Source organism: Lepidochelys kempii, chromosome 17 (genome assembly GCF_965140265.1).
Source record: "Lepidochelys kempii isolate rLepKem1 chromosome 17, rLepKem1.hap2, whole genome shotgun sequence".
Classification (NCBI taxonomy): domain Eukaryota; kingdom Metazoa; phylum Chordata; order Testudines; family Cheloniidae; genus Lepidochelys; species Lepidochelys kempii.
This window is the reverse complement of record NC_133272.1, coordinates 14,349,040-14,361,669: the sequence shown is the minus strand read 5'-3', so window position 1 is coordinate 14,361,669 and position 12,630 is coordinate 14,349,040. Positions and strand designations below refer to the sequence as shown.

The 12,630-nt window shown below is 42.8% G+C and overlaps 1 protein-coding gene across 10 annotated transcripts in view; it reads left to right on the top strand.

Annotated features, from left to right (window-relative positions):
* Nucleotides 1-12,630, top strand: part of AUTS2 (activator of transcription and developmental regulator AUTS2) — a 990,679-nt gene that overhangs the window by 687,688 nt on the left and 290,361 nt on the right. For 9 of the 10 annotated variants that reach the window (XM_073315293.1, XM_073315300.1, XM_073315297.1 and 6 more), the window contains one exon: nucleotides 9,720-9,749. The exons of the other annotated variant lie outside the window; for it this stretch is intronic. In XM_073315293.1, coding sequence (XP_073171394.1) covers nucleotides 9,720-9,749 — 30 coding nt within the window. The remainder of the gene's footprint in view (nucleotides 1-9,719; nucleotides 9,750-12,630) is intronic. 10 annotated transcript variants of the gene reach the window in all.

Sequence of the window (12,630 nt, the reverse complement as noted above, 5' to 3'; positions counted from 1 at the left end):
GGACACAGTCACTAATCATCACTTTGCCAAAGAAAAGCAACCTGCAATTTTGTCAAAATTACCAGACCATAAGCTTAATTAGCCATCCCAGCAAAGTGATGTTGAAAGTCATATTGAACAGAGTGAAGCCACAAGCAGAGAATGTCATCGCTGAAGAACAGGCTGGCTTTCGTGTGGGAAGAAGTACCAGAGAGCAGATTTTCAACCTTCGTGTTCTATGTGAGAAGTACTTACAATACCAGCAGGACATCTACCACATCTTTGTTGACTTCAAGAAGGAGTTTAACAGAGTATAGAACAAAGCTCTCTGGGCAACCATGACAAAGTACAATGTTGGTCGTAACCTTATTCTTGCCATTAAACAACTGTATGCCAAGGCCAACATAGCAGTTTTCATCAATGACACAACAGGAGCGTGGTTTCACACCACCACTGGAGTCCGGCAAGGCTGCTCTCTTTTGCCCACACTGTCAACATCTACTTGGAGGGCATAATGACTGATGCCCTAGAAGATTACATATGCACAGTCAGCACTGGGGGATGAACAATCTCAAATCTTCAGTTCACTGATGACATTGTCAGCTGGCAGGCAGTGAAATGAACTTGCCAACCTTGTGAAACGATTGGATGAAACCGCTGCAAAATACAGCATGGAAATCAGTGCAGAGAAAACAAAGCTGATGACAAACAAATGTGATGGGATCAGCTCACATATCACTGTCAGTGGACAAGAGCTGGAGACAGTGAAACAGTTCAAGTATTTGGGGGCAATCATCACTGATGAAGGATCCAAGGCAGAAATTCTGGCAAGAACTGTGCAAACGGCAGCAGCAGTGGCAAAGTTAAAGCCAATTTGGAGGAATAAGAACATCTCCCTGGAATCCAAATTCAAACTGCTGCATGCACTGGTCATCTCCATGTTTCTGTATGCGTGGAGACATGGACCCTTACGGCAGAACTTGAATGGAAAATACAGGTAGTAGAGAGGAGGTACTTCCGTAAAATCTTGGGCATCTCCTTCTTCAGCTATGTCACTAGTGAAGAGGTCTGCAACATCATCACCCAATGCGGTGGGTCATAGGAAGACCTCCTGACGACGGTGAAGAAGCGCAAGCTGAAGTGGTATGGCTGTATAACAAGATCATCCTCCAAGGGACAGTACAGGGGAAGAGAAGAAGAGGTAGACAGAAGAAGAGATGGACTGACAACATAAAAGAGGAGTGGTAGATACGCTGGAGGGGAGGGATAGGATACAGAAGGACCTAGACAAATTGGAGGATTGGGCCAAAAGAAATCTGATGAGGTTCAATAAGGATAAGTGCAGGGTCCTGCACTTAGGACGGAAGAACCCAATGCACAGCTACAGACTAGGGACCGAATGGCTAGGCAGCAGTTCTGCGGAAAAGGACCTAGGGGTGACAGTGGATGAGAAGCTGGATATGAGTCAGCAGTGTGCCCTTGTTGCCAAGAAGGCCAATGGCCTTTTGGGATGTATAAGTAGGGGCATAGCGAGCAGATCGAGGGACATGATCGTCCCCCTCTATTCGACATTGGTGAGGCCTCATCTGTAGTACTGTGTCCAGTTTTGGGCCCCACACTACAAGAAGGATGTGGAGAAATTGGAGGGAGTCCAGCGAAGGGCAACAAAAATGATTAGGGGTCTGGAACACATGAGTTATGAGGAGAGGCTGAGGGAACTGGGATTGTTTAGCCTGCAGAAGAGAAGAATGAGGGGGGATTTGATAGCTGCTTTCAACTACCTGAAAGGGGGTTCCAAAGAGGATGGCTCTAGACTGTTCTCAATGGTAGCAGATGACAGAACGAGGAGTAATGGTCTCAAGTTGCAGTGGGGGAGGTTTAGGTTGGATATTAGGAAAAACTTTTTCACTAAGAGGGTGGTGAAACACTGGAATGCGTTACCTAGGGAGGTGGTAGAATCTCCTTCCTTAGAGGTTTTTAAGGTCAGGCTTGACAAAGCCCTGGCTGGGATGATTTAACTGGGAATTGGTCCTTCTTCGAGCAGGGGGTTGGACTAGATGACCTTCTGGGGTCCCTTCCAACCCTGATATTCTATGCTTCTATGATTCTAAGAGTGGACAGGAATGGACTTCACAGAGACTCAAGCACTGACACACAATCGTCAGGGGTGGAGACAATTGGTTGATTCTCATCAGTGATGGTGCCCCAATAACCAATGCGATTATGAAGTGATGATGATGATGACATGCATGTGTACACACACACATGCATGCGCCAGATTGACCTACTTTATTTATGTTTTCTTTCTTGTGGATAGTAATAAACTGTATTTGGATTTTTTGGCTTTGATATTCAAACTGTAATTGTCTTAATTATACTGCTGATCAGACTTATTTGTTGTGTACAACTGTTGAGGAGCCTCAAAGAGCAATTAATTGTGTCATTTTTCAACTAGGGATGGGTGGGAGGACTTCAAACAACTTACGGTTGAAAATGGTCCTAGGTTTTCAACATTTTTTTCCTAAGAGGCCAAAATAATTTTGAGTTCCAAAAATAGTACCTTTCATCAGCGCAGAGAACGTTTTGATAAAATAGAACCCAGAAAAGAGGCCAACATTGGGAATTCTTTGTTCAAACTTTGGTGGTTTGGATAAAACAGAACCTATAGCTGAATAACCCATGACGTTAGTTTTGCAAAAACAAACCCTAAACCTCCTCAGCCCACCTGTACCTTAAAGACCGACTTTACAAGAAATCGATGTTAATTGCTTTGGAGAATGTAACATGAACTAATTTGCAGTTCACTACATCTAAGATTCTACGGCCAGGAGCACCATGCTGAATGCTCCTGGCAGGTAAAGCCAGAGACAGGAAAGAAAGTCAAAGGTCACCCTTGGCTTCTTCATGAGTCTCATTGTCTCCATTGAATCAATTAGAAAATTGCCTGTGTAGTCCGTCTCTGTCTCCTTTCATCTCGAAGATGTTTTTTTCTTGGAAGCAGAGGTCTAAACGTGTAGCTAAAATATAATCCCTCTGCCCTTTTCCGAGGTTCACGGTTTGTCATTGGTGGATAGATGGACAAGAATATTGCTTATGTCAGTGTGAGCCAGAGGTGAAAGTAACATAAAAATGGGGGCCCGGCTCAGGGCCCCTGGAAGTGGTGGGGCCTCAGACAGAAGGGGCAGGGCTGGGGGTCAGCCTCGCCGCCAGCCCTTCCGCACTGCCTGGCCCACACTGCCTGGAGCTCCAGCGGCAATTTAAAGAGCCTGGGGCTCTGGCTGCTGCCATGGTAGTGGGGGCAGCGGTCGGGAGCCCTGGGCCCTTTTAAATCACCGTGCCCCAGGGCAGCTGCTCCTTTTCCCCCTCTCTGCGGCCCTGGGGGGGGCAAAAGGGGCGGCGGTGTTAAAGCACTGCAGTGGCTATGTACGGGCCCATGCCAGTGGCCACTTCTTACCAGTACACCATACCGGCCTACTTTCACCTCTGGTGTGAACATGGTTGCAGCTTGGGTTTTTCCTCATTTTCTTCAGATTTCTTTTCAGCAGACAGTTGAGTAGCATATCTTTGCTCAGCGCAGTTACCTCAGTGGTGCTGACTTGTTTGGTGGCAATGATAAATGGATTCAAGATACGAAATAGCTGTTCCAGCAAAGTCCATGGAGGGAAATGTAGAACAATGTCCTCGTCGGTGTCATTGTACATGATATATTCAATGACTGCCACTTTCTGCACAAGAGTGTATTCAATCAGTGAGGTACATAGAATTCCATAGTGGGGCTTCAGCCTGAATGAGCTGGTGAGAAGGCTCAGACCTTCACTCAGCTTGATTTGCACCAGCTCTCTCAAGCTATTAAAATGGGCCCAAATTATAGTTATAACATGATAGGATGACTGATTTCTGAAAAGTGGAATTGGGACAGCTTTCACTGTGCAGGAACTGGAAAAGGTTTTAACCTTTACTCTCCACAACTAGTGCTGTGCTGCCTTCTTTGGACTAACTCTCAGCTGTCTAGCCTTCCTCTTCAAAACGCAGCAACGATGATTAAACCCCAACGTTGAGACAGAGAACTCTTCTATTTTTCAGGTACATACTCTCACTTGTTGGAGCAGATGAATTAACTGGGTCTGGAATTATATTTATGCAGCAAAAAGGACAGATGGAGAGCAGCGTATCTTATGATCATGACCTGTCCTGATAACTTTTTCCCCTGGAACACAAAGGGGAACAATACGTTTTTCTGGTCAGTTTAGAACTCTTGCAAACTGGATGTTGCTTCCTCACTTCAGAGGGCTTCTAGAAACACAGATTTGCAGGGGTGGCTGCATGCATATAAACGCAGGTTCATGGGTATCAGGATGCAATTCATAGTGTAGTGCTATTCAAGCATGATGGTCTCAGTGCGTAGTTGCAAAAGTACTGCAAAATGAGTCTTAAATCCTAGTCCCTTGACATGGGGACTGTGAAGCCACATAATAAAGGTGCCCATTTTGAAAAAGCTGATACTGGTCTGATGATATTACTACTGTATTTTTGAGGAGTGCTGATAATGTGCTCTGTATATAGAGAAATCAGGAGTGATCTTGCATTTTCAATATGTATCACAAGTAAATACAACATGTTGATAGAAATAAAGCTCCGTTTGGTCACCTGTGAGTGGAGTTGAATGTTGAGGGAGTGAGACTGGCATATCAAAAAGACCAGAAGAACAGCCATTCTAGGACAGGCCAATGGTCCATCTAGCTCAGTATCCTGTCTCTGACACTTGTCTTAGGGCTAGTTTGGAGACCTGTAGTTCCTCTGTGAACATTGTAACCGGGTTCCTCCTACCCAGCACGAGACTGTGAAAACGTTAGTCATGTCCAACGCTGCTTTCTTTGAGGGGCCCAAAGAGCTAAATTATTCAGAAGACTCACCATATTGTGTGTTGTGTTTGTTTGAAAACCTGGCTGTAAGTGTCATCACAGGGGCTGATAGGTGCTGAGCACTTCTGAAAATCTGGTTCCTATTTAGGTCCCTGAGCATTGGGTTGGGTTTGGTTTGATTTGGGCTTTTTTTTGTTTTTGTTTTTTTAATAATGCGGCCCAGTGGTTGTTGCTGAACACTTAAAAATGTGGCCATGAGCTCTTTAGAAAATATGGTCATAAGTGCCAGCAGCCATAACTTGTGTTCAGCGCGTGCACAGGAAGCAACGCGCTCATAAGAATCAGGGAAAAGAGCTGTGTATTGTTCAATTGTAATATTTGTCTGCAGGCTCATTGGCCTGCTTTTCTGAGGTGCTGAGCACCCGCGACACCCAGTGAGGCCCAATGAGAGCGATGGTTGCTCAACCCCTCTGAAAAGCAGGCCATGATAGCTCTGAATGACTGTATCTGCTGGACCCAAATCTTGAGATTATCTGAATGCAGCACATGCGTCGGGCTCAGGTTATTGAGAGACGCAATATGCATAGGACTGGAATCTGTACATTATCCCCACATAGTATGTGCACAGAGTGTAATTCGCCCCTGTGCAAATGGCTTTGCTTAAGTCCCAGAATAGGGACTTGCATGGTGCACAAGTTGTGTGCTAGCTCTTTGCACGGGGGCATAGTTCATCGACAGTAAATGCATGTATGAAGCTCTTTGTTGGAAGTTTACTGACTATAGTAAATTGGTTCAAAAGTCTGATGTCTATGCAACACAATATTTTAGTTTTATATATATATAAAACACCACTTGCAAAAGCACCGGTTGAAAGAACAAAGCCCTTTTTGAATTAGAGGTTCGTGGAGATGAAACATCGAGTTACTATACTCCATTAACTGCCCACTCCTATATCAACAACAAAAATCCAAATTGGTATTTGATATATTTAATATTGGGCTGAGAATCTTGTTTGCTCTCCCTCGCACCTGTGAAAGCCCTTTGATTTCACCCAGTAGAATTTGTCTCATCAGGTAAGATTTCCTTCTGGAGCAACTCTTGACAGTTGCGTTGTAGGTGTCAGAAGATAAGGCTATGCAAGGGAGGTATTGACAGGTCATTAGTCGTGGCTGTGTAACACAGTGAGTTCGCATGAACTTGATTATTAATGCAGCAATATCTTCGTAGGTTACTGAATCAGGACTCAAGCTGCTAAAGACTGTATAGTATGGTGAGCTGAGATCAAGATTACACAATTCTATTTTTGTGCAATTCTCTTGTACCTTCTGTCTGACCATCGCAAGTACTTAACGCACATCAGTGCATTTTAGTTTTGTTGTACCCTTGTGAAGTAGGCAGATTTTTTCATTTGTAAAATGAGAGTAAAAATATGGAGGCATTGAACAATTTAGCCCTAAGTTTTCAAAAGTGGCCTCTAATTTTAGGAGGTGATTAACTATAGACATTCAAGATTTGCTTTTCAGAGGTTCTGAGCACCTGCAGCTCCAGCTGAAGTAAATGGGAACTGCGGGTACTTCAGAATCTCTGGAAGAAGGCACCAGAAATGGAAACATGCAAATCCTTTGACCACCTTTGAAAATTTGGGCCGAAGTGACTTACTCAACAGCACACAGTGAGCGTGTTCAGATCCAGGAAGAGAATACAGTTCCCCAACTTCCAATTCTCAGCCTTAGCAACAAACCTATTCTTCTTCCTCTTAATGTCTTGATCAATGTTTCTATTCAAATAAATGGCTCTGTTCTTTTTCATGAAAGGTGGGGGATCCTGTATCTTTTATCCTCGAGGAGAAGCCCATTTAGCATTACAATACAGCACACTCTGGGCCAGAAACACATATGTGTGAAATGAAAATTTAAACTCAACACAGAATGTAAATCCTCTTCTATCTCCCGCTCTTTTTTCCCTCCCTTTCTTTCATCAAACTTGCCAATAACATTCTGCTATTGAAACAGCCCTACAGGACTGTGGGTCTCTTTCCCTCGCTCCTTCTCAACAAAACCTCTTTATGAGTAAAATAGACGCCTTGTGCATGCAGGACTCCTGGCATTTTACAAACTGTATGAGGAGCCAGGCTAGGCAAACGTTAGGAGCTGTTTGCTGAGTGCATTTATTGCCTTTGCATAATTTATGAGCTGTAGGGGTTTGACCATCATTCGTCTCTGCCAGAGGCTGGCACTCAGGGCTCTTGAGGATGGAGCTGTAAATTGGCTGGTGCGCTCCTGCTGAGCTCACGGCAAAGTCCTCGGGTTAGTATGGGAATTTAATACCAGGAATGGAGCGGTTTTCTCAGAGCGCCATGTGGGCCCCAGCACAGCAGAGGCTTTTTTGGCAGACGGCGTGACTGGCCGAATCGCGAAGCTGTCAGTCGCCGGGCATGTTGTGAAGGGAGCCTGAGCATTTTTAATCAGCTTGGCACCCATGTTGCTTCCATAATGGACAGCAGTAGGTCTCAGTCCTTCGCCATATGTTTAACTCTGGAGACAAGGTGCTTCTGGATATAGCAGTAATTATTTGATGCAGAACTAAGCGGACCTTGAAATTAGAACTGGACTGTCGGAAGGCAGGAAGCTTAACACTTCGATGGAAATAAGCGTTCCCACGGATGTTGCTCCCCGAGCTTTCTCTGCAGCATCTCTGAAATGTAGGCAAACATTGTGCTGGGAAATTCAGAGGTCATTGATTACTTTGCCAACTTGAAGTTGTAAGAGATTGTGATGGGGGGGAAACAACAACCTTCCTCTCCCTGGAAAAAAACAAATTAAAAAAAACAAAACCAATCTCTCTCCAAACCTGTGAACCAGGGAGAAATCCCTTAAACTCCAACAGGAGGGGAGGCATTTAAAACGATTTGTTGCTGTTGTCAATTCACAACATCCATTTTTGTGCTTTCTCCTTTTGGTTTATGACACTGAAAAAAACAGTGGAGGAGGCGGCAGTGGGTCAATGGTTAGGTTCTATCCTCAGCTCTGGCTATTTGAGTGATCTCGCCTAAGTCATTTTCCCCTCCCTGCTCCCTTCTCTGTGCCTCAGTGTCTCCACTGTAAAATGGGGATAATGATACTTACTTTGTAATGAAAAATACTGTATGTTTTGGCATATATGCAAATCTAGGGCATATCTGGCTAACTTTGCACAAGGGATAATTATATGGAACTCAGTGGAACTTCTTATGCACATAAGTGATTGCAGGATCAAAGTCTCAGGATGGGCGCAAGTTGAAAGGGGGGAAAAAACATGTTTGCTGTCTCCTAGTATATGTCCCTCTCTCTAGTATAAAAATATCAAATGTTACTTTTGTTAATACTCCCCTCTCTCACACACACACTCACATGCACAGCAGGCATGCACACCAAACAAACAAACCAACACACCTCCTACCTTGCTCTTTGTTTCAGGTTAAGTTCTGATATAAAACTCTGTCTCATCTACCTGATCTATCTGATCTTTTTTTTTTAATATTATTCCAGTCACCAAAGTATCCAGGTGCAAACTAGAGTTAGATAAATCATTTTTAATGAATAATTTGTTCAGTGAATTTCACCTCTGTTCCTATTTGGGAATTATCTGCAGGCAGATGGCAGTTTTCTCTAATTTATCCATTATTTGAAATTATTTGCCCGATAATATCTATGAATAATTCTGAGTCAACGTTTGGTCATGAGTAGAGTGGTGCAGAGAAGGTAAACCAGGTGCTCCCATTTACTCTCTTCCAGAAAAGAATTAGGAGAACTCTAAGAGAGTGAAAAGACAAAAACTTTTACAGTTACGTTAGTTAGGAAAAATGTGTAAGGAACGTAACTCCTCATGATTCAGGGCACGAAGGCCCAGATCCTTAAAGATTATTTTGGTGACTTAATTGTGCATTGTGGCAGTCTTACTCTTTCTTTGAAGCATCTGCTACTAGCCACTCTAAGAGACAGGATAGTAGAGCAGTAGTCTGAGTTGATAAGGCAATTCCTATGTCCCTATTTTCACTGACTCTAAGAACATCAATAGTTCAGGTAAGATTTGAACTTCTGGTTTCTTATGAATACTGATTCCCCACTTGAGGTTCACCTATTTCTAGCTGTGGTATTATTTGTGATATTTAAAAATTGAACAACTGGAAGAGATGTTTTGCGAGATACACCAGTGTGGTAATCAGTAATGTACAGTACACGTGTTTACGTGTCATCATCAGTCCCGGTATAGGAGTCCAGAACATCTCACCGAATAGAGCCTTGATATAACATGTTGTCAGTTCCATTTCACTTTGTCTTGAGTCATCTGAATTTTTCAGTGAATCATCTGTGAGCAATGGCACCAAAGCAAGCCATCTACAGTAATAATGGCATTAAAATGGTAGACTTGTCCTGTGTTGTCTAAACTGTTTCCATGTCCTGCCATTGACAAAACCTTTGCAGCTGATCTGTTGGGAGGCAGAATGATACCTGCTTTTCATCAGATAAAGGAAGCAGCTCATATTTTTTCCTGCCCTGTGATTTAATTTTGGCTTCTAACTGTCCCTGTTGCAACACCAGCTTCCTTGAATGTAAATTATCCTGACTGGGGGAATAGGGCATATATTGCAAATGACTTTTGTTGAATCATAGTACTATTGTAATGGAAACAAAAATACAAGTGTGGTGTCTTTAACTGCAAATTCTGTTTGCAAGGCGGTGGGGGGAAAATCCTTGTTATATAATAATTGTTTCTTTCCAAAGGAATTGGAATTGCAGCCTCATGGACTATGTGTGTTTCACTCATATCTTTTATCTCTGTTTTGTTTTGGAAAGGTTTCTCTTATCCATGTTTATTTTTCTTCTTTTTCCATTTCAGTGTGACAGTGACAGTGATCAAGAAGAGAAGGTAAGCTGGGGAGCACTTGCACCCTGTACTGTTCAATGTCATCATAGGCACAGAGAACATCTTGTTGGATTCACTTCTATTTTGCAGTTGCTTATATACATTTTATTTTAGGACCTGATCCAATGCCCACTCTAGTCAATGGAAAGACTCTCATTGACTTCAATGGGTTTTAGATCAGACACTTTGGAAAAACTTTTCTAGACCATGAATTAGAGGCTCCACCTCCCATTCTGTAACATATTGGTAACGTAATTTACGTGTGTAGCTTATGAATGCTGCGTTGACCACTGGCCCTTTGTATAGCTGCACTTACCTTTTGGAAACACGAACATGTCATGAACGCAAGGGGACATATTTGCAAAGATCCACATGTGAACTTTTAAATAGGTTGTTTATCCACACTGTTGTCTGGTTTGCATGTGCACATGCAAGGTTCTGCCAGCTCTCCGGGTTCATACATTTATTTTTGAGAGTGCCTCCATAGAAACAACATTTGGAAGCTGGGCCCTTAGGCAGATCAATAGATTTTCTTTGTAAAGGGCTAATGATTCCACCCTAAGAATCTTGGGATGAGGTGTGTGTGGGAGGAAGTTGTGCTGTTAAAAACGTTAGGGAAGCACTGATTGATAAAGCTATTGTTGTTCATGATGCTAGTAACTGTAATAGTTGCATCAATGTATTTTCATATGTCTGATTTTTTTCCTTTGATGTGAACAAACCTCTGTATAACGTTCTTGCCTGTCAAAACAAATGATCACAATGGGGAAAAAGGGTTTTAAAATGTCATCTCTAGGTTGAATTCTGCTAGTCTTGTGTGTGTGACGGCCCTTAAGGGGTGACCCCAAACCTTTTTCTTTGTCAGTTTAACTGCTTTCTACTCTTCTTTTCTTTGCTGGGTACATTTGGGGAAGAATGTGGGGATGTGTGCTCCATGTGACTCCCTCACATTATTAAGAGGACAGTGACTAGGTTCTGTGAACTGACTCCAAGTAGACCAAGAAGAAGGAAGATGATGTGCTTTACAGTGACACCATTGTGTATCTCCACTGACACATCAGAAAAGAATCTAAGCATGTTGTGAAATGCACAAGGAGACGACAGACTTCAAGGGCTCAAATTCAGTAAAGTTAATCAGTGATGTCTTTGTATAGGAGGAAGAAAAGGAAAACTCTCTCCCTGTGCCTTCAGCTGCCAACTCTTTGGCTCTCAGCTTTTGATATCTTCCCAAACAGGGAATTTGGTTCTTCTGTGGTTTTCATAATCATTTGTTAACTATGTTAAGATATACTATTTACTTTGGTTTGTGGCATTTAACTCCATTAGTGATTTCCCCTCCATAGGAAAACTAATCACTGGAGTATATCAGAGAATGACAACAGAGATGTGTGGTTTTATTGGGTTTTTCTTACACAGAATATTAACCTGCATCTTTAGATATGAACTTCTAATGCATTACTATTAAATTCCCCCATATATAATGATTATTCATTTTCAGAATAGTCCTTATGTGGGGGAAGATGATAAAATGAGCACAGTACCTATGTTTATGGCATCTAGCACCATAAATGTATTTCCTTTCACTCCTATAGTTGCAGAGCTAACCTCTGCCAATTTTCCTGGTGCTTTTCTCTTACAGCAGTTTTGTGTATAAAGGCAAACTGGGCAGCTTTTAGGGACATGGGTATTGCCCATTAAGGGATATTTCTTCATTACAATACTGGAAAGAGGCCCAAAATGGCACCTCTCACTGAATGTCCCAGGACTGGTGCGGAGAAAGTTTGAAATCCAAATCTGGATCTGAACTTGACAATTGATGTCTTGTCAAAGGGATGAGATTAAGCTCCGATCCAAATGTCCCTGGTGATTGAGGGCACTTCAGATCCCAGAACCAAAGCCAGCTCTGAATTTTGCAGCTGAGACCCAATTCTGAAAGAGACCTGCTAAACCTGGTGTATTTTTCGAGCCTACACTGGCAGCCTAGGCAGAGATCTGAGGGCCTTGTTCTGCTGTTAATTTGAATTCGGCATACGTAGCCTGTTATAAAATGCAAGACATCATCATTTGAGCAGGTCAAGCATATTCAGATGAAGACAAATGGTGCTTATTTGATTTCCTTAAAATCAGGAAATGAAAAAAGTGCTCTCTGGAGAAATCATGTTCTGTCTGACTTAGATGATAGACCAAGGCATGTACCCCAGATAAGAACAGGCACTTGTCTTGCGGTTTTTATCTCTGAAGGACGGTGAGGACTGTCAGCTCGCTGACATGTGCATTATCCATGTCATTTTAAACAAAGTGACCTGTAGAAAAGTGCACTCAGCCGTGACATGATAATGGGCTGCTGGATGACAGGTAAAATACACACTATAAAGGAGGCTGTGCATTATTCCTTTGTTTAACTGACAAGTAGAAACGTCCTTCCTTCAGACAGGCAGGATCTTTTAGATCTCTTTCAATAGGACCCCTGAAGATTTTGAATCCTTGTTTAAAATAAAATAAAGATTTTTTTTTTAATAGACCAAAAATTTCTATGAGCAAAACGTGCAGGGACAACAGAGGGTACTTCACAAGGGCCTCCCCCTCCAATGTGCTGACCATCTCCTGGGTGGAGCTAGCATCTTCAGTTCTCATGGAAGACAACTCTTGTGGAGTTGAGGAGACTTAGCATCTTGTAGCATTAGAGCTTTGAACCAAACCTCTTGCACCCATTGGAAGAGCATGGATGTCAGCTTTGAGACACGGAGTTGCTGTGGTTGTGCAATAATTGTCAAATCGGCCCTGGGTCGCCCTACTTTAACGCGTTCTGGTGAGTCTACAACTGTTCTACTCGTGACACAAGTTAACATTTCTGTGAGAAGGCATGTGAGTCGAGGTAGGAAAT